General features: G+C 31.1%; 3 protein-coding genes across 3 annotated transcripts; 1 reads left to right on the plus strand and 2 right to left on the minus strand.

Annotated features, from left to right (window-relative positions):
* Window positions 1-271: 271 nt before the first annotated feature.
* On the minus strand, window positions 272-3,278 carry LOC149487643 (uncharacterized). The gene is made up of 4 exons (XM_089696206.1): window positions 3,180-3,278; window positions 1,791-2,007; window positions 1,186-1,336; window positions 272-493 (listed from the first exon to the last, which is right to left on the minus strand). Exons 2-4 carry the CDS (start codon window positions 1,998-2,000, stop codon window positions 396-398), a joined length of 459 nt encoding a protein of 152 aa, XP_089552332.1. The 5' UTR covers window positions 2,001-2,007; window positions 3,180-3,278; the 3' UTR covers window positions 272-395.
* A 2,691-nt stretch (window positions 3,279-5,969) lies between these two features.
* Window positions 5,970-6,602, plus strand: LOC149487644 (general odorant-binding protein 56d-like). The gene is made up of 2 exons (XM_089695878.1): window positions 5,970-6,047; window positions 6,156-6,602. The coding sequence occupies exons 1-2, from the start codon at window positions 5,991-5,993 to the stop codon at window positions 6,513-6,515; spliced, it is 417 nt and encodes a 138-aa protein (XP_089552004.1). The 5' UTR covers window positions 5,970-5,990; the 3' UTR covers window positions 6,516-6,602.
* A 107-nt stretch (window positions 6,603-6,709) lies between these two features.
* Window positions 6,710-21,472, minus strand: LOC149487645 (adenylyl cyclase X E-like). The gene is made up of 20 exons (XM_089696205.1): window positions 21,388-21,472; window positions 17,900-18,082; window positions 17,014-17,160; window positions 16,481-16,646; window positions 14,825-15,027; window positions 13,835-13,984; window positions 13,420-13,538; window positions 12,279-12,423; window positions 11,636-11,772; window positions 10,993-11,142; window positions 10,277-10,421; window positions 10,073-10,150; window positions 9,673-9,809; window positions 9,203-9,373; window positions 8,763-9,078; window positions 8,320-8,683; window positions 8,049-8,227; window positions 7,682-7,949; window positions 7,363-7,487; window positions 6,710-7,295 (listed from the first exon to the last, which is right to left on the minus strand). The coding sequence occupies exons 1-20, from the start codon at window positions 21,388-21,390 to the stop codon at window positions 6,885-6,887; spliced, it is 3,597 nt and encodes a 1,198-aa protein (XP_089552331.1). The 5' UTR covers window positions 21,391-21,472; the 3' UTR covers window positions 6,710-6,884.
* Between the last annotated feature and the right edge of the window lie 616 nt (window positions 21,473-22,088).

Consider the following 22,088-nt stretch of genomic DNA (forward strand, 5'->3'; position numbering starts at 1 on the left):
ATTCTTTTTTTGATTAAACAATTAAAACATTTTCCCTACATATTACTAAGCGAATAACATTAAAATAATGAGATAGTTTTTATATTTACCAACCGTTATTTACCAAACTACAGTTTACATTATTTTTTTTTATTAAATGTGCACACTGGTAATGGTAATAAAATTCCTTTAATGAATAATTCTACTATTTCTTTTCATATGTAATCAGTTCAAATATGCTCTCGCATTTTTCAAAGCTAAGTAGAAATAATTTTCAGTTTCGTTAGTTGCTTCATTGCTTTTATGAAATTACAATAGTAAAAAAGAGTTTTTTGGCCAATAAATTATTTACGTGACTATTTTTATGATTTCTTTATTCCTCTACTTATTTCATTTGCATGCAATGAACAGTAAATTTAGTTTTCCTCTTCATCATCTGAGTCAGCGTCCGAGACGTCAGTGTAGCAATCGTGTTCAATGGCGTTTACGTTCAAGAAATCCATTGCTTGGGGCCCTGAAAAATAAACAGACTTCGTGAAATAGAAAGCAGTAAGTTAGTAAGAATTAAAAACATTCCCGAATGAGCCTGAGAAAATTAAGCCGAAAATCAACCATTCATTTAATTTCTCACACTAGTTGTTTAGTGTCATGTATTGCATTAATTGCATTAGTTTCATGGTGGATAATGCAGTTATGTCTCTTTCTATATTTTTTTTTATCGTAGAATATATTGAAATCTTACATTATCAAGTTACTAGCTTTCCGCCCGCGGCTTCGCCCGCGTTTTCAAAGAAAAACCCGTTCCCGTAGGATTTCCGGGATAAAACCTATCCTATGTCCTTTCTCGGGTATCAAAATATCTCTATACCAAATTTCATGCAAATTGGTTAAGTAGTAAGGCGTGATTGAGTAACAGACAGAAAGACAGAGTTACTTTCGCATTTATAATATTAAGTATGGATGCAGTCGGATATTGTACTTAATAACTACAAAAGATACATAATTTAGCTAATAAATAAAAATGACATGCACTGCCGGGTATGGTAGGTACTGTGGTAGGTACCTTTTAGGTACCATGATGTATTCCAATGTAGGAAAGTGATGGTCCTAGACAATCTCTACCTAGCTCTGTATTTTTTCCACACTGGAACTTATACTGCTTCAAGTCACTTATTAGTTATTACTAATGACGAAGGATTTATTCACCTTCAGTATAAACTACGCTGGCTCCAAAGTCCTGCACAGGCGTTGGTGTAATTGGACGGTCTACTTTAATTACAGCTGTCGCATTCTCTTCTTTCTCCCCTTCTTCTTCATCACTCTCTATTATTATTTCTATTTCTTCGCAGTCCTCAACCTAGGAATATTATATTTATAAATTGGATTAAATTCTTACTTTCTTTCTAATACCTACAACGGATTTCTTATTAGTTCTACCTTAAAGCTTAAGAAGAAGCCACACATAATATCTACGTCCCAAAGTTAAGTTGATTATGTTTGATTAATATAAATAATCATATTACCTTTATTTTTATTTTACCAAACGTGAGGTGTGACCCTTGAAATCGAAATGAAATAAATATTTAGTTCGTTCGTTCGTTCGTTTCAGCCGTGGGACGTCCACTGGGAAATATTTAGTACGTACATGCAACTTAGGAATGATCTAGTTTTGCTCTAATCCAGTAGTTTTTGAGTTCGTTAAAACAATAAAAATTACAAATATTTTTCTTTATATCTATCTATGTACCTACAAAATAAGAATCTTATTATTTTTATTTGGATATTACTAAGTAGGTACATGAATAACAAACCGGCAAATCAAAGGACTGCTGTTTATTTCTGAATTCCTGTCGGAGTTGAGCTGATGTCGGCGTGGCGGCCACTTTGCTATGACAGGGCGATGGAGTACCACGACTGCTGCAGCCTTCATTCACTTGATACCCTACTTCCAAGTTTAGCGCTAAATTCGGGTTTCCAGCAAACCTTCGCTTACGGAGTTGACAGCCAGATTCTTCTTCCATTGTGGGACTGAAATTTAATTGCGTTTTATACCTTAATTTGTAGACGATTGTTTGGACGACTGTTTTGGTTTTCGGGGTAAAATCTCTCTTATTATAAGGACAAATATAAAACATTAGGTAGGACAGAAGGCTCATTATCTAATAATTCTAATACGTAAAGGGAATGTGAACTATTATGCAATGTATGTATTTGTATTTCAGTATATAGGTAGGTATTAGGTACATACACATTAGTAATGGGGGACTCTAAGCCTAATTTATTTCCTTTCATTAAGCGTATAAGGAAATAATTATTGTACAAATAATTATGATAGTGGTTTATAACATTGCGCTAAATGATTTACAAAGGGGTCTTTGTATTCAATCAATCGTCATTACGTCATCTTTATATTAACACACATTGCTTAGACTAATAAAGAGATTTTATTTTATAGTTTTATTTTAATTATGATTATTTATTATGTGCTCATAAATTATTCGGAATCAGTACATATAGGAGAAATTATTTTATATCTTCTAGCTGTAGCTTTACGCCAGCGGCTTCGCCTGCGTAGGCCAAGGAATTTACCAAAAGATGTTTCATGGCAGTAAAAAGTAGCCTATGTTACTCCGTAGCCTCCTAACTATCTACAGATACCAAAATAATAATATCATAAAATCGCTTCATTTGACGAAAAATAAAGACAATTAATAAGTACACTTTCGCATATTAGTAACTATGTAGTTAATTTTCATCTATTTACCTTCTCTTAAACATATTTATATCCTCCATCGAGGTAGGTAGGTAGGTTAAGTTGGTATGTGGTTGGTATACCTAGTTCTAAGAATTTTGACAAAAAGGTTCTCGATTTTTTTACAAAGTTTGTGTTGTTTTTTTATTTAATCATAGATAGTGCTTGAGGAAAGTAGAAGAAATTTTGAATTTATTGTTTAATCTCGTTCATACTGGTTCAATTTGAATGTTTATTTCGACGATTATTAATTTATAGCACTACATAACACATATGTCTCTACGTGGTAGACTGTAGAGTAGATCAGTTTATCAATAAAATAAGTAAAATAAAATTATGAGATAGGTCCGACTCGTAGATTCAAAAATTTTATGCCAAAATATTATAGATACACCCACACTTTAAGAATTCCTGAAACGAAAGACAAACAGTTTGAAATAAAAATCACCTCAACTACTTCGTGCACACACAAAAAAATATGAACACAATTTAGTAGAACAGTTCCAGACAACAAATTCACTAGGTAACTATATCACTCTGTAACCCACATTGGTCACGACTAGACCAAGGACTCGAACTCGACTCGCGAAGAAGCCTTAGGATTTAATCCTTAGCTTAGCACAAACTGCGAAACCTTTTTGTGTTGACATTGAATATATTTTAATGTTATTAATTTTGAATTATTATTATGATGTAGCAAACGCCACAGAAGAATTGAGCTGAAAACCAATTTTTAATTTTATCCAAGAGCGTATGATTGACTCTACAATACATTTTTGTTAAATGCGATATAAAAATTATGTTTTTTAACCGAATTGTACAAGAGATCATCAGTGTATGTGTTTTTTTTCTATTTTGTAGTTATACGATAATTAGGTAGGTTTGCTACTATATTGTACTAAAATGCAGAGGTAGTTGTAGTTCCATATAAATCTAATCGAACTGTTAACAAAAAAATAGTGTCTTTATCAAATGAACTCACTTATTTTCCTCCACCAGATAGAGTTGTATTTTTTTATCTAGCCTTAATTAACCAACTTAAAATCTCAATGCCATCTAAATTTCAGCTCGCAATATTGAACAGTTTATTTCGCTGTGTTTTTTAATTAAAAAAGCAATAATTTTGTATTCGTACGAGATTGTTCACACAGCTTAAAATCTTGGCAAACACCCAAATGTACCTAAGCTTGATTAAATTACAACATAGTAGGTACAGTATAATGAAGCTATTGTAGTTCTACTTTATACGTATTGTTTGAATACATGAAATGAAATAAACCACATTTAAAAGCGTTTATTGCACGCCTCATAAGCGAAGCGTTGAGGTGGGTACTACTGTCACTTCGCGCAAAACATCTGATTTTTCAAACTTAAAATGTCTTTAGGTATGTATCATACATTGCACTTGTAAGATAATACATACACACACATATTAAGAAAAAACACTATTTTTAACGTTCATGATATTTTTGATGTCATTTTTGTTATTTAAACTAGTTAAAAAACAGTTTAAAAAAGTTCTGTCTTGGACGTCCGTGTGTCTGTATGTGCGGATCCTTTTTCTTGTTAACACGATAGCGACCGAAATACTTTACTAATCGAGTCTTTTTTTTTCTCTTACGCTTGAGTATGCTCAGGAATAGAACCCTTTCATTTTTCAGGGTCTGATTCGATGTGGTTTAATTGTTATTAAATAAACAAAAATAATAATTAATAAATATTTATTAAAAAAAAATTATGAGGCGTGCACTTTTGGATTTTCCAAATTTTAGTAGAATCTATACTTATATTATTAGTTTGTTTGTTTGTTCGTTTGAACGCGCTTACCTCAGGAACTACCGGTCCGATTTGAAAAATTCTTTCGGTGCTAGTGATAGCCCATTCATCGGGGAAGGTTATAGGCTATAATATTATATCATCACGCTAAGACCAACAAGAGCAGAGCCACGCGGGTAAAACCGCGGAGCGCAGCTAGTAAAATCATATTATTATAACTTGGTACTTCAACATTCTCCGAATGAAAGCGATATAATAACAAAATTCGGTTTCAAAATTAATACTAAAATTATGCTCTACAATTATTATATTTTCAGAAGAAAAATGTTTTCCAGCCCCGACACTTGTATGTTTTCACCACCCACTTCAATGCTAATACTTTATCATTAATTGTTAAGTATACATAATACATAACATCATTAACTAATTATGTATTTGATTTTACCATTCATATAATAAACACGAAAAATGAATCTGAGTTTTATCACTACGAATAACTAGATAATATTCATGTATGTAATATGTGGGCCTCCTCGTATTTTATCGATATTTAGTTAATAAATTCGTTCTTATTCTAACATTAGATACCTGCAACTTGAATAATTAATACCTAAGTCTATTTTCAAGAATCACACCTGAATCTTTGTACATTAGTTTCTTCTTCTAATCTTTCTATCATTGCTTTCTGATTTCACAGATTTTGATGTTGATAGAATGTCGTCTTTTGTGAGTGAACGTGAGTCACTTTTCTAATGTGCATTATTTATTTTAAGAACGTATTAAAGTTATATAACCTCTCAGCAGTTTTAATAATAGTTTCACAGCAGATAAACCTATATATAGATATCACGTGGGTGTCACATATAATATAGAAAATCCACATTCGAAATTTATCATATTATAAGTGTGTACTGTGATAATCAAGTTTAATTTATACCATACTGGTCAGTTGGCCAGATTGCAAGCGGTGTGACCCAGTTATTAAAGGCCAACAACAAATGTGCAGCCATCATTTAAAACTGCATATCATTTTGGAACAGCTTATGTGGTGCATTTTGATATAAGATATTACTTTGTTGAGTTTTATTTTTTTATTTGAAATTTATAGTTTCAATTAATCTCTGCGTATCATACGCTGCTATTAAAAACTGGTTACATTTACTTGTTTTATTAGATCAGATAAAAATTAGGTATATAGTAGTAGAGCATTTAAAATTAAGACATAAAATTTAACACAAAGATTACAAGTTTTCCCTATATAAAAGGTGCGGGTAAATTGATTTATAAGGTTAATTACTTAATAACCGTTTAATAGGTACGTAATTGGCTACAAATGTCGTAGTATATCGGCAAATCGATGAATATCTTTATAAGTATTAATAAAATACAAATTCTTGATGTCCTTCTGCATTCTATATATAAACGACCACTGCGACAAATTATTATACTTTCCTAGAAGAATTGGTGTGATACAGATCTCAGTATGAAGGCTTTCTTGTTTTTGTGTATTGTGATTTTGGCGTGTGGCGCCAAGGCTCATGTGAGTAACCTTACACGGTATCTAATTTCTATTATAGATTGAATGTTATTTTATAATATTTTCTTTTTTAATTACAAAAGCGTTATTCAAAAGATTTTTGACTTTCAGAATGTGCATTTATCATCAGATCAAAAGGAAAAAGTACAAAAATACACAGCGGAATGTGTGAAAGAATCAGGTGTTAAACCGGAAATAATTGCAGAAGCGAAGAAGGGACAGGTCAGCGAAGATGAGGGTTTCAAGAAATTTATTTTGTGCTTTTTCCAAAAGTCAGGAATTATATCGTCAGAAGGAAAACTTAATATGGACGTGGCTTTGTCAAAATTACCACCAGGTATTGATAAGGCAGCTGCTTCTAAGTTACTGGAAGAATGTAAAAATAAAAAGGGCAAAGATCTTGTAGACACTACCTTTGAAATTTTCAAATGCTACTATGTGAACACTAAGCAACACGTGATCTTTCTTTAGAATATAAAAACATGTAATTTATTTATATTATTGTAAAAATTTGGTCGAATTATATTATTAGGAATATATGAATAAGTAGTAATTAAAACATCGTTTATATGAAAGAAATATTTTATTTTATAAACTTATACTAACGTACTTATCTACATACATAATCATCCCATACACAATTTACATTGCTTTTGAGTAGCAATTATGCAAGAGAACTCATTTCACGTTACATGGTTTATTCTGAATGCCTATTTTCTATTTACACCAGTTAGTCTGTTACATAATAATGCTCCTTTTAACATACCTACACTCAATCACTCATTACAGTAACTAGTATAATCAATTTATTTTATTATTATTTAGGTACATTATTTTAATCTAGCATTTAGTATCTAGTTCTTCAAGATCTGAAGACGTGCTACTGTATTGGTGTCTTGTAGCTCCGTTACAATTAGGAATTTCTTTATTCCCTTCCTTTTCTTCGCTATTTCTTCTGATATCTTCATGGTCGCTATAATCTGTTGAAAGATCTTCTGATTGTTGCGAATACGCGTCATAAGAATCTTCTAAAGAAGTATCACTCATTATTGTATTTCTAGCACTAAAGATTTGATGGACACTTTGCCGCTTGTAATAGGCTTCACAATATTCTTTTTTCACTAAGTTGAAATCTTCGTCAAGGGGCACAAAATAGGTTTTAACATAACCAGCACCTTTGACAAACGTCTCTCCACGGTATGTTGTTAGAATGCCACATTCGTCCAAAATAATTGCAGTATTTTCGGTAACCTAAAATAAATACTTCGTTAGTACTGTCGATAATTGAACCAAGTTTAAGGAGTATTTTTAGTTATACCTGAATACATCCAGCTTTGCCTGTGGAATCCATTCTGGAGGCCATGTTAACAGCGTTGCCCCAAATATCATACAATGGTTTGAGGGAACCAACTACTCCCGCGGCTACTTCACCATTCGATATACCTAGATAGGCAAAATTGATGTTATTTTCCAAATATTTCAAAGATAATAATTATTTTGTCTTAATAACTGTACTTAATTGTATAATATTATGATGATTTAGCGGCCATTTGTGCATGTTCTCATTTTGCTTGTTTAATCTATTTTTATTGTTTATACTTGATGGCACCTAAAATAAAAGCATGTTAAATTCTTACCAATACGAAGATTGAGTCCTTCAAAACTTTGAAAAGATCCACGATTGAAATTTTGTAATTGCATCATCATTGCTGCAGCGAATTCGACCATTGTAACCACTATAGCCTTGTTGTATGGACTATTTTGTTTCTTATCTACTATAGAACAATACGATGAAGAATCAAATGATCCTCTTCTATTGGGGTCTAAGCCACATGCAGCCATATATGTCCAACCGGCAACTTTAATTTTTTCCACCTTGTATACTGAAGCTCCTGTGAGTAAAAGCTGAAAAAAGTAAAAGAGAATTAATAAAGATTGATTGATAAAAAACTTTAATAAATATTGAATAAGATACATCTTTGAATATCAAGAATGATCACATACCCTGTCGAAATCAGATATAACCTCATCAAGAATACTCAATATGAGTTTGTCAGTAAAGTCCGAATCACTTTCTATACCAAGCTTGTAGTCTGTTAGAGAAGCGAACATTACTGCCACATTGTCGTATTTCTCGTAATATAACTCGTCTATTGATCTATTAAGGTCCAAATAAACTTGTACTGAAAACATAAATTGGAAGCCATTATGTAACAATCATTTACAGCAATCATACCTTTAACGAAATACGATATTTTATTAAATTAACGCTCACCTACATGAGCTGGCAAAATGTTTTCCAACAGCATGTTATTTACTTTCAACATCGTTTCGGCTTCTTCTTGCTCTTCGCTCAGTTGTATTTGCCACAAATGGTCCAAACGGTTCCTATACTCGGTTGTTCTATCGATCCAATACAATGTTATGGTGATAAAGATGACAGAGAGTGTATGGGATATTCGTGCATCTAGGCCGATGTTCCAAGTCACGTCGACGGCAAAAAAGGATGTCTTCACCTCCCATACAACCCAAAGGTAAAACACGGTCATACCACAAGCTACGATCCACTTGAATATGAAGAAAACCCGACTAAATAGGAAGTTCAGTAAGAGAGCGAGACTCCAGCATTGGGTCACGTGCTATAAACAAATTAACACTTATTATTTTTCATGCACAATTACATTAACAAGTAAGCATTATAAAATATAAAGTGATTACCCACGACGAAACGCAGTTCGATAAAACTGTTTCAACAGATGGTTCGACTGCGACCTCGTTACAACTTATTACATTCATAATGGACGTAGCGGCCAGGCCTAAGCTGATCATCAAATATATGGACGTCCTTATTTTGGTAGATTTTATCATTGCCACGGAAATATCGTATACGAATCTTAGAATCGGATGTCTCGGTTCATCGACGCCTTTATATTTAGTCCATAGAAATTGAAACCAAGTCAATGGCTGTAGAGCAACTAATACGAGTAATAATATTCCATACGTCATCCAAACGTACCATCCAAAATTGTCTACCCTAAAAAAACAGTGTAGTGTTAAATAGTTTTATAATATACAAAAATTCATATTTTAGCGTTTCATGTGCCTTTTAAGAAGCCCATTTGAATGAGCATTAATATATTGAGTTTGAGTAAACTTACCACCTCGTTGTTAAAATATTCACCACTATAATTAGAATTAAGATCACAAGGCAACATGTTATGTAATATTTAAATAATGGATCGGGCAGTTGAAGAAAAGATTTCTCCAATTTGATATTCTTGTACATTAAAGTGAATCTATTCAGCCTTGATTCTTGTTTGAAATGTTCCCTGAAAATTATAAAATTTTACAAATTAAATACTATAGAGTTACGTTAATCAATCAAACAAAATAATGCATTGCATTTCTTTTAATATTGTTGATCTAACTTGCTTTGCCATTTCGACCTTTATTTAGGTACCTATACGAATACGTACTCGTAATTTTGAAACGTACTAAAATATTAGGATCTGTGCAAAAAAGTTCTATCGGTTTATTAAACTTAAAGCACAGTTAAATTACCACTTTTATAAACATACCCTAACCTAAAATAGTTACATAAGCGGTAGATAATCTCATGAATACTCACTTGCCATTAGTCATGTCTTCAATTTCCTTTGCCATTTGTGCATCAGCCGCTTTCAACATTTGTTGGTACTCGACCAAATTCTCATCCATGAACGCTGTGGTTCTGCGATAGTTATTGGAATTTCTATTTTCCGATCGCTACTAGAAATACGAAGAATAATAATACATCGTTATGGGACTTTTGTTGAAAACTGAATGATTTGTAAAAATAAGTTTAATATGCTAAAAATAACGTAAGGAATCTAAATCACATCGATTATTATCTAGAAAGATGTAAGTATTAGTAATTATTATATTGTTTTGTATTGTAAATATATAAGTGGCTGCCTAGATCATTGAAATTCCTTTAAAAATGCAGTGATCCTTTCTGACTGGTTATGAATAATCTTCAATTTACTTACTCTATTTCTCGAACGCGGATTTATTATTTTAGTCAAACCCACTGACGCTCTACGGAATGGCTTGTAATCAGTCATAGGCTGAAAAACAAATAATAATTCAACAAAAATTACGAAATATAAAATCATATTGTTACCAAATATATTCGAATAACTGTTATTTCGTTATAATAATAATCATAAATATTAATCAAAATTCATATTTACCCTCGGCGGCCTCGTAATTAAATACGTTTCTAATTTATTTTTCACAATAAACGGATCATTCTGAGATTCAAAGTAGGGCTCGATTATATATTCCCTCGCATACTCCGATAGCAATTCCAAAGTTTGTTTTGTAACGTGTACTTTTCTAAAATAAACAAATAGATTAAAAGATTTATATGGGTTTTTAAAATCCGCTTTTACGCTAGTTGTATTTAAAATGCTTTCGGGTTTAAAATACTGCGCCGCAATTCAGATTGTGCTGGTGGGTTCTAAAAAATAGATTTATTTATTCAATTAGAGCGCAGCGCGCTACAAATCAAGTTCGTTCATTCTGATGCATGCAGATAATCAATCTCTGTATGCACGTCACTGTTCCTACCGAAATTGCATAACTATTGTATTACCTTCGATACACTGCATATCACTTGCTGAAAAGCTATTTGAATTTAACGGGTTTGTGAATTTGATAACGTAGAAATGTTGAACTTGTTTAAAATATTTATCCATTTGTAACATAATTTCTGTCATACTAATAGAGTTCAATTAGGTACTTCTCCATAAATCGGTATTCATTCAAATAATTTATGGTATTTTATGGATTCTAATTCTCCGTATTGTTTTCAGCAAAATTAGGGAGTAGGTAATACATAGGTATGTTTGTTATCATTATAAAATCTATTTTGTAACAAAAATATCACCCCGATTCCTTTTCTTACCCCGATTTGCCGGTGGATTCCATTTTGTTAGCAATGGTCACATCTTTGGACCAAATGTCAAACTGCCATTTTCGAATGCCGATTAAACCGCACAATATCTTCCCAGAATGTACTCCGATTCTCATATCAATGTTCAATGATCGTTTCTCCCTATAAATAAAGTTAAAATACAGAGGAAACCAAACAATTATAATACTGGATAATCTTAATTCGATAAAAAACAATTATAACTGTGTGTTTCATTAATTATCAACTTAACCAGATATAATTTCATTTTAACCACATGATCATTGCAATCAAAAATATGTTATGATTTTGCAGCTTATTGATACACTACTTGCATTCGTATTTTAATTGAATAATTATAATATTTTGTGTAAGATAACCCAGTTCTCTTGTTATTTATTTAATAGCAATCGACTACATGTATCAATAAGTAGAAATAACTTATTTCTAGCAAGAGTTACGTAAGTCTACATGACTTTATTTTTTTCTCAGGAAAATTCCTTATTAAGAATGTTAATCATATTTATTTTTCGCAAAAATATTCTTACATAGAAAATCGCGAAGCTTTTCTTTTATTTGGGTCGTAAAACCGGTTCAGGCATTCCTAATTATATATTTATTAAAATAATTAACATACCTAACATCTTTGATAATGTGAATCATTTCTAGGCCAAGATCGACGCAGTTTTTAGCATGCTGCTCCGTAGGCTGCGGGATACCACTCACACAGTAGTAGCAATCGCCTAAAAACTTTATTCTGAGTACATCGTGCTCCTGTAAGTTTATTTAAAATTATTATTGTTGCTCTCCTTTAGTTATCATAGCTTTAAGATAATTTGGAAAATATGTTCTAGAAATTTTCTAGAATAATCCAGAAATATTTGAAACTAGCTCTGCCCCGCGGTTTTACCCGCATTGCTCCGCTTCTGTTTGTTTTAGCGTGATGATATAGAGCCTATAGCCTTCCTCGAGAAATGGGCTATCTAACACTGAAATAATTTTTTAAATAGGACCAGTAGTTCCTGAGATTATCGCGTTCAAACAAACAAACTCTTCAGTTTTACAACATTAGGATAGATTACTTTCTTTACCTCTGAAGGATATAAGAAGCATAAATTATGTTATTATCTAAAGCATGGTGGTAATCTAGATTGATCTTAATTGTAAAAATGTGAATCTAATTTCAAATCTTTAATTAATTGATAGATAACATTATATTATTTCATTCAAAATTGATAGTCATAAATGCATATATGGAATAGAATTAAAATATGACTTACTTCTGAGGCTTCATCGAATCTCCCGAACAACTCATTGAGTAGCTCTACCATTCTCATAGGTGATAATGTTGTAGATATTTTGGTGTAATTAACAACATCCGCATAGAGGATGGACACATTATCATGTTCTTCTACGTATAGCTGGCTGAATACATGAACAAAAAATGAAACAATATTTATAGATACTTAAAAATCATTATTTATAGAAAAAAGAGCGTGTGTGCCGAGCACATGTGTCAGAAGTGAAACTTCTTTGGCAAGATTCAAAGATACCAAAATCGTCGCCTTACTCTATGACGTGACAGTATTGCCATGACGCGACCCTGAAATTTTACACTCAACGCGCCTAAAAAAGTTTCACTTCAGTATGTTGTCGTGACTTGAGCTTTTGCAAAGCTTTGGTATATTTTATAAAAATTCTATGTAATTTAACGGAAAAATAAATAAAACTTAGGCACTTTGGCACACAATGTCTAAATAAATCAAAATATTCAACCGTCGATAAACCATTCTAAGCAAGATTATATAACAATCTGTACAACAATACTATCATATCAGTGCCATATCTTTTTATCATCTACTACTAAGTTACATTGTTTTGTTTCGATAAAATTTCATTTTAATTCCCCGGTTGCGAATTCCGAAAGCATTTATCGCAACGACTTTGAGTTTACGTATCTATCTAATATCAAACCATTTCCTCTTGCAATTTATAAAGTGCATATTTCAAAATAGATAAAAACCAAACTTAATAATACATAGACTAGGTTTATATGATTTTTATTGGAATGTACTATTTGTTTTGTATATTTTCGACGTTGCGTTCATATTGTGATAGTGTTTAGAATGTGTAAAATGCTTTTAATGAGCTAGACATAGTATGTATAGAATTTCTGATATTAAAAAAATGGTTTTCATAAATGCGTTAGGGCTACTGTGAATGTAGAATTATTTCTAAAGTTGGTAATTTTCACTTTTTAAAATGACGTAGTTTCTTAGAAAAAAATGTTCGCTATTCGGAATTATCCAAGTATATGACGTACTAACATAGAGCAATATTTTGTTTCATACCTATGTTTGTTTAATACCAGGAAAACGTATATATTGCAAATTATAATATAATTTCTACAGTTAAACTTACCTGAATGATCTCATATTGTGGCTGTGGCTTTGCGAGCGAATGTTCATGAACATGTTCCTAATGTCTTGTCTAACTTTTGACATGATATGCTCAGGCAAGATGCTTAACATCAATCGTTCCTGAAATGTTACATTTTAGTTTATATATTTTCATTCATGAATAATTTAATGGAACTTGAATTTGATTTTTTGGTTTTATGGCATTCAAATAGATTATAAATAAACGTTTTTAAGAATAGAAAAATCGATCACGTGGCGGGATTCGAACCCGCGTCTTTCCGCCATTTCGGGGCGACGCCTGACCAACTCGGGAGGCGTTAAGAAAAGTAATAAATAAAAGTAATCAAAGTTTCATTTAAATTTTAAATAATAAAAAATAATTAATTAATTAATAATAATAATTAAAAAAACATTACCTCTTGGTCCTTAACAAATTTAAGACGTAGAGTACTTTCAACACAAGCTCTTCTATCCAAAAAGGATCGACGCGTGACGATTTCATTCATCAAACGGAAATAAATTCCCATAAGATTCACTCCAATAAGATAAATCACATCTGATGACACCTAAAATGTTTAAATAATGTGTTTTTACCAACACACGTAGAAATTTAAATACTTTTCCACAATTTTTGTGTAATATTAGAATAATATTAGAACTTTTCATTTTTTTTAATGGAAAACCATACTATTCAAATATATATTTAGTAAACACTTTAATAATATATTTTTTATGTGTACACAAAAGTGCCTTTAACAGATATAATTTATGTTTCATCATAATGTAATTTATTGGTAAAAGTGATCTCTTTGAAATTAAACATTACATTGTGACAAATTTATAAAGGTACAATTTTAAAACAATGTAGGTAGTTTGAGCTTTAATTTGATTGATTGTGTACATTGTACATACATAAATCGATTTTGTACGATTATGTGCCATAATCCATTCAAATGGATTATTTTATCCATCCAGACATACTTGAGACACGTGCGTCTGATAATTTGGCAATCCTTTAAAATATTTCACCTGTGACTGATTAGACATTATTTTAATCACAATATTGTAATATTATTTATTGTGATAATTATTTTTTAGAAAATTATTATCCTATAATCCTATTAGTTATATTTTATCGGATTCCTAGTGTATTTGAGACAATCCGTTGCTGATATATCTATGCAAGGTTCTATAAATCTATTTTTATATCAATCATATCAAAAATACTCATAAAAGTGTTGCTTTCTCGGCAATAATAATAATATACAGATATCATAAATTTGATTATTTCGATACCGGTGATTGATAAGTAACAACATTCTTGAAGAATGTACTAATTAAAAACTTTAAAATAGGAATATCGATGACGTCACGAGATAAAAAATTGAAAGCGTTCTAACCCTTACCACCGCCTGCACTTGTGGGTCCTCGTTATATGTGAAAAATGCTATAACAAAAACATAGCTTGCGCTCACAATCACGCCAAGGATGATTGCCAGGAAATTATTTCTCATGGGCAAAAATATGTATACTGATAACAGCGCCATAGTGCTGTACGCTGGTCGGAGAGACATGCCTTCGTATGACGTAAATATTGGGACTGCGACGTCTAAAACAAAGATGTAATAAAATATAGGTAAGTGTATTGATAGCGCTTAATCCCGAGAGACGACAAATCGATGAGAATTTTAACTGTTAGACTAATGTCGTTATACTGAAAGTTTATTTCAATTTTTTTATCAATGTTAAAAACATACTTTGTAAATATTACAATCAATATCATCTATAAAATGACTTTAGTTTCAAAAGCAATAGGCAATATATTGTACTTGCACAAAAAATGTAGAGTTCTAATAACATGCATGCCTTTTCATCATATCTTCTTAGCTCAATAAAATTAATAAAATAAAACTAATAACTATTGAAAGATAACATAATAATCAATATAAGACATCTTTTATTTTCTTGTTTAGTTGCAGAATGCGAAGTCATTGTATTTATTGAGAATGGTTGACTCAAAGGTTGAATCATACAAGCTTAATAAATAAAGCTTTACAGTTTTATTTATTAAGCTCGTACTATAGTTAGATCAGTACATTATAATGTATTAAAAATTAAGAGGGGTTAGGCGGTCAGCGAAAATTCAGCTATTCGGGCCTTAGGTAAGCGGTGAGGGGGTCCGCGTTTAGTATGGAATCAACGTGCTCGAAACTGAAAATCGTAAGCGCCATTCACATTTTTATCAAAAAGTGAATGAAAATATTTAGTATTTTCTAAATCTAAAATAGTCACGAAATCGAGAAGGTAAATACCTATTTATTTGTGATTTTATACGAATTATTATCGTAAAATACAGTTGTAATGAGAATTTATATGATATTTTAGAGGTAACTTCAGGATTTTTTTTATCGAGCAAAATTTTTCCAATCGTGTTTTGGAACAGTCATCCCATCACACATACGTTCTGTAATACATATTATAAATTTCAGTGCGAAAAAACTTCAATATTGCACGCCTCATAAGCGAAGCGTTGAGGTGGGTACTACTGTCACTTCGCGCAAAACATCTGATTTTTCAAACTTAAAATGTCTTTATGTATCATACATTGCACTTGTAAGATAAAACATACACACACATATTAAGAAAAAACACTATTTTTAACGTTCATGATATTTTTGATGTCATTTTTGTTATTTAAACTAGTTAAAAAACAGTTTAAAAAAGTTCTGTCTTGGACGTCCGTGTGTCTGTATGTGCGGATCCTTTTTCTTGTTAACACGATAGCGACCGAAATACTTTACTAATCGAGTCTTTTTTTTTCTCTTACGCTTGAGTATGCTCAGGAATAGAACCCTTTCATTTTTCAGGGTCTGATTCGATGTGGTTTAATTGTTATTAAATAAACAAAAATAATAATTAATAAATATTTATTAAAAAAAAAAATATGAGGCGTGCACTTTTGGATTTTCCAAACTATTTTCAATTATAGCTCATAGAAAACAGTCCATTTTGCTGTTTTCACCTACTAAGGGCCCTTAATAGTTATTTCAAATATACTTTACCTGATACTACTAAATCGAGTGTGAGTATGAATGTCGTCAATATGGGCACACAGAACCATTTTTTCTTCAATGGATTGTAAATACATTTCCAAAAGGAAAGCACCGGTACTCCTATTCTCAAGATATACATCCCCATGGATAGGTACGTAGATTTCCATTGTATTTGCTGAAAGTGTAATCATTTTATTATATCTGCCTTGTGATTGAATGAACATAATTACGTTCGTAATCATAAATAAAAATACCTGAACTTTCATATTTTTAGTGGTTTTAATACTAATTGATTTATACAATACGTCATTGCGTAGGTTGGTAATATTTTGTGAAAAGCATATTAAAGGTTAAACATATTTTTTAAATTACTTTATATCCCAAGTTTATGTTTACATTATTTGACCCTCATTAAAAATTAAAGGTTAAATATGACAAGAGGGAATAGCGACTTTTGATTTGAGCTACTTACTATATAAGAATTATATTCATGTCTTTGTTACTTGAGTACCATAAACAATAACTTATATAATATAACTCACCTCGTCAAACGTGCTTGCTACTACAGAAATTATGTGTATAGTTGAGAAAAACACAAGCAGAGATACATAAATATAAATGAGGGTCTCCCGAAGCTTATCGTCATACTTTCTATATAATCCTTCCAAATCTTTTTGATAGAACTGGTCCTGTGATAAAAAGTATTAGTCATTTTTTTAATTTTGCAAGCTCATTATTACTTGGATGTTATAGTTTGAGATTGTTTCGTAATATTTCATTATTTTGGTTTTATTAACGATTCAAATATTTAATTGATTGAATAGAAGAAGAACGAACAACAAGAAAGAACAAGCTTGTCTTGCCCCGTAACTGCAATTAGCACAATTTACGAAAATAAATTGTGTGAGGGAAAAAGCTTCTTTTGTAGAGTACTAGAGACATAACAATAAAAAGACATAGTATTAAGAAACTGTATTCATTTTTAGAACAATATTTTGATTTGATATCATATTGATGCATAGACAAGCCAGCTGTTTGACCCCGTTTTTTAGAAAATAAAATCAACTTAATAAACATTGACCTGATTGGCATACCTATTGAATATAGACTGTTGAATCAAACCACACATCAATTTAGTATCTAGAAGCTGAGTACCTACTTAGCCAGTAAGTGTTATCATATCTATGCACCATATGAACAACGTTTGTATTGCGTCTATACTTAAATTCATCCAAATATCTTTAAATTTTTAAAACGAATAGTTCTAGCGAGAAGTTATAGACTTTAACGGATTTTAAACGCGATTTATTAATAACTTAAATTAACCGGACGTTTCCTTAGGACGTTTCGCACACAATGAATAAATCGTGTTTTAAATTCGACCAGACTTAAACCAGAAGGTTCTGGAGAGTTCTACTATTGTTTTACCCTCAAATACTTCCAGTTCCACTGCTTCCCGCCAGACTGTTCGACCTCCTGGCTTCGGAACTCATGGAGCGATGAAAGCATGCTCGTCGCCCGACCGGAGTTCATGGAGTACCGAGCGAGGAGCTCCAGAGCCCCCACTTGGAGTACCACGGACCCGGTGGTACGCGACAGCGTGTCATCCTGCTGTAGGAACAGTGAAAAGTATGAACAATTTCAAAGGATTGATAAGTTTTTAGTTAAATTCCTTTGGGGTGTACAACAAGACATCGAGAGAACGTAGCTTTTGGAAACAACAGAGTAGATAATATTATGTCACCATATCTTTTAAGCAGAGGCAATTAAAATATGTTCAATGTTTTATGAATGATTAGAACTTGCTTAATAAGTAGGTATACGGATGTTGGTGTTTGTATTAATTGAACATGTTGAGCTTTCTATATAAAGAAGTTGAATTAATGGGTTCCCAATCGTTTTTTTTACAATTAGTGTTCATAATTAACTGCATGCGATATTCCTATTTTTGCACAAGATAGATTTATTTTGCGTTAAAGCATGGGTTCTTAAATAAATCCTTGTATACAAATGTAAGGAATAATATAATATGTAGTTATATTATAATCTAGAGCAGGCAGTAGCTATAATTTTCCTCCATTACACGTAAATAGGGTAACCTTATTCTTAACTAGTTTCTGCCCACAACTTTGTACGTGCATCCCCGTTTTTCCCCGTTCCCATAAGAATTTCGGGAAATCCTTTCTAAGCGGATGCCTACGTCCTAACATCTACCTGCATGCCCAATTTCAGCCGATGCCGATACGTCCAGTGGTTTGGGTTGTGCGTTGATAGATCACTATATATATAGATACTTAATTGCAAAATTATATTATCTGTACTTATTTTCTAAAGGGTATTTACCGCAATAGATATGCCTTTCTGACTCATAAAGGAAGACCTCACCATACTGTAACATTGCAATTTATAGATAAACTACTTGAAAACAATGCTTTGCTTATCTGTATATTCTATTCTTTGAAAAAACTAATCGGTCGTTTTAATAGGTATTTCGTAATAAGTATTTTTCCTTTTATTTGATTACGTTAAAGAGGTATTTCATAGATATGTTAATGAGTTTCCTTTGGCCATAATCTTAAAGGAAGTTTAAAATTTAGAGTTACTCCTCATAGTAGATTAAGAATAATTTGGAAAATCCAAAAGTGCACGCCTCATAATTTTTTTTTAATAAATATTTATTAATTATTATTTTTGTTTATTTAATAACAATTAAACCACATCGAATCAGACCCTGAAAAATGAAAGGGTTCTATTCCTGAGCATACTCAAGCGTAAGAGAAAAAAAAAGACTCGATTAGTAAAGTATTTCGGTCGCTATCGTGTTAACAAGAAAAAGGATCCGCACATACAGACACACGGACGTCCAAGACAGAACTTTTTAAAACTGTTTTTTAACTAGTTTAAATAACAAAAATGACATCAAAAATATCATGAACGTTAAAAATAGTGTTTTTTCTTAATATGTGTGTGTATGTATTATCTTACAAGTGCAATGTATGATACATAAAGACATTTTAAGTTTGAAAAATCAGATGTTTTGCGCGAAGTGACAGTAGTACCCACCTCAACGCTTCGCTTATGAGGCGTGCAATATTATGTTTATTGACATAATAAAATAAAATCAATATCTCTGACTACAGAATTACATAGTGTGTTTTGATTATTATCGTTGTACCCAGTAGTCGTTACTACAGACATTAATTTAATTGTAAAAATAGTATGAACAAAAACTTTTCACAAGTAAATATTCATCATGTACGTTAAAATATATGAATGAAGTATACGGGTTAGTTAGACACTGTTTTAAAAGGTGCACTCTTCAGCTGGCATTTTTTTAATATATATTTAGTAATCTGTGATAGGGGCTAGAAGTCTCTAAAGGACTTATTTTATGATTCTTTATTATTATTTATGATGATAATAATTTATCTGCTATCATGACCTTATGAAGTTTTTGCTCACAATAATACGGTGATTATTAAAAAAGATGTTTTTCATTCTCAATTACTTATTCTCAATATACTTTCTAAGGAATTAATTATTCGATTATTAGAGACATCTATTATTTTAGTAATATTAAAAAGAGATAAGTTTGTGAATTTGTGTGTTTATTATGTTGAAGGGGGAAATTTTTAGAGAGGTGAACCGATTTTAAAAATTAATTTTTAACAATAGAAAGTCTCGTTTTCTGCAAGTGTCATAAGGTTATATTTTATTTTATTTTAATCACGCTTCATCTCGGACGAAGGTGTTAAGATAAGTTAAGATATTTAATTAAATATTGACTATAACCTTGTCCTTCAGAGCTAATGATAGCATTACTAAGATATTGAAAGCTTTTTACTATACTTTTTGAATATGAATTTCTGTTACGATTCCATCTGATCGTCAGTTATTATCAGAGATATTCATCGTGCATGCATACTATAAATCACACATTTAAAAGTATTCTTTTAAAATTAGTATTTTGAGTAACAATTTTTCCGATATTTATATTGCATTTAATGTTGAAAAACTAATAAAGTTCAAAATAAATTTGAATTTCATCCAATATTATCCGTAAGTATTTCGTTAGATTGTAATAGATTTGACATTATTGAAAGTGGTCTGAAAATGTTTATCATCACTAAACAATACACAAAACATACCTATCTACTAATTGTTATAACATATTTATTTAAAAATAATAAAAAAATGAATATCATTGTACTCTACATCACGCGTTTTGATCAATCAATTCTGAAAATAATTAAATATGACATAATCAATGAATTATTATCCAAAGAAATCCGACTTCGTCAAATCACGTACAGATTAAGTTGTACTTACAATGTATTTAGATAACTTTATGAATAAGATAACATTCAAAATAAACACTCAAACAAATAAACAGCATAAAAATAAATTATAAAGTTATTAGGTACTAATTTCGACAAGTATTATATTTAATGGTGGTTGTCCCTGGTCGAAATTAGACTAGAACTACAAAAAAATGCACATCTCTGTCCATGTGAGTCAAATGTATTATGTATTATAATTATGTAATGTGATTTTTTTATGTAATGTATTTTTTATGCAGAGAAAAAAAATAAGGTAGAGAAAAAAAATGCATTCGACACTTCTCTATGTACCTAAACTATCATAATTGCTTCACATAATTTTTTTTAATCTTTGTACCGCACAAAGTATTTGCTTTACGTATTGATAAGACTTTCCTATTGTCTAATTCTAAATGGAAAAATGTTACCTTAAAACCATATTCGGGCGGGTTATTTTTATCAAATGGAATGTGACAACAAAAATTCCAAAGCATCACAGATTAAAAACACTTAAATCAATTTGGTAAGTGAATGAATTTTATCAAGAGATTTATCGAAGCGATTATCTACTTCGATTAGAATAAAGCCTGCACTTACCATGTCTGTCAAAAGCTGAGCATAATCACACGAGCAAAAAACTTTAAACGCACGTTTATTTCACACTTATTTCTATCAACGAGTATCGATTACTGAACAAGGAGCTTAGGTATACACTGTTTCTGATAATTGCCTGATAAGCGCCACTTGTATGACTAAGGAATTAACAGATTACGATAGTATACTTATCACCTTTTGTTACAATCAGTTGTGTTAATGAATTACCTGTAACTGAATTTGGACAAATTCATTTGACATTGATAAAGTTCGATTGAAATTTCAGCGGATTAATGTTTATATAAATTTAATGTTTGTTTGAAAACAAAAAATGCGACTATTTAGCAAGCAATAATTGAAGCACAGATTTGATTTTTGTTCAATGTAATTCAATAATAACTAATTTTTCCACAGGTAAGATACAACAGACGCGTAGCGATGTGTTATTTGGAGTTTTTAAACGAAACAGAACATTCTAAGAATAACGTTTGGGATCTAAGCTTTAAATAATATGACCTTCTACGCTACTTTTAAGGTTCCTTATGAAGGCAGTATTTGGCATGCTTACCTATATATGTGTTTTTTTTTTAATTTGTCGATTGGCAGTAATTGCATTACCTATATAAAATATTGTTTTTATTATTTACTTATAACGCAATTTTTTTATATTACCTTTATTTATTTTAGTTTGCAAAATAAGGTTG

The sequence above is a fragment of the Colias philodice genome, chromosome 6 (assembly GCF_061535455.1).
Source record: "Colias philodice isolate Cphi_HAF_F1 chromosome 6, ilColPhil1 Martin Lab GWU primary, whole genome shotgun sequence".
Classification (NCBI taxonomy): domain Eukaryota; kingdom Metazoa; phylum Arthropoda; class Insecta; order Lepidoptera; family Pieridae; genus Colias; species Colias philodice.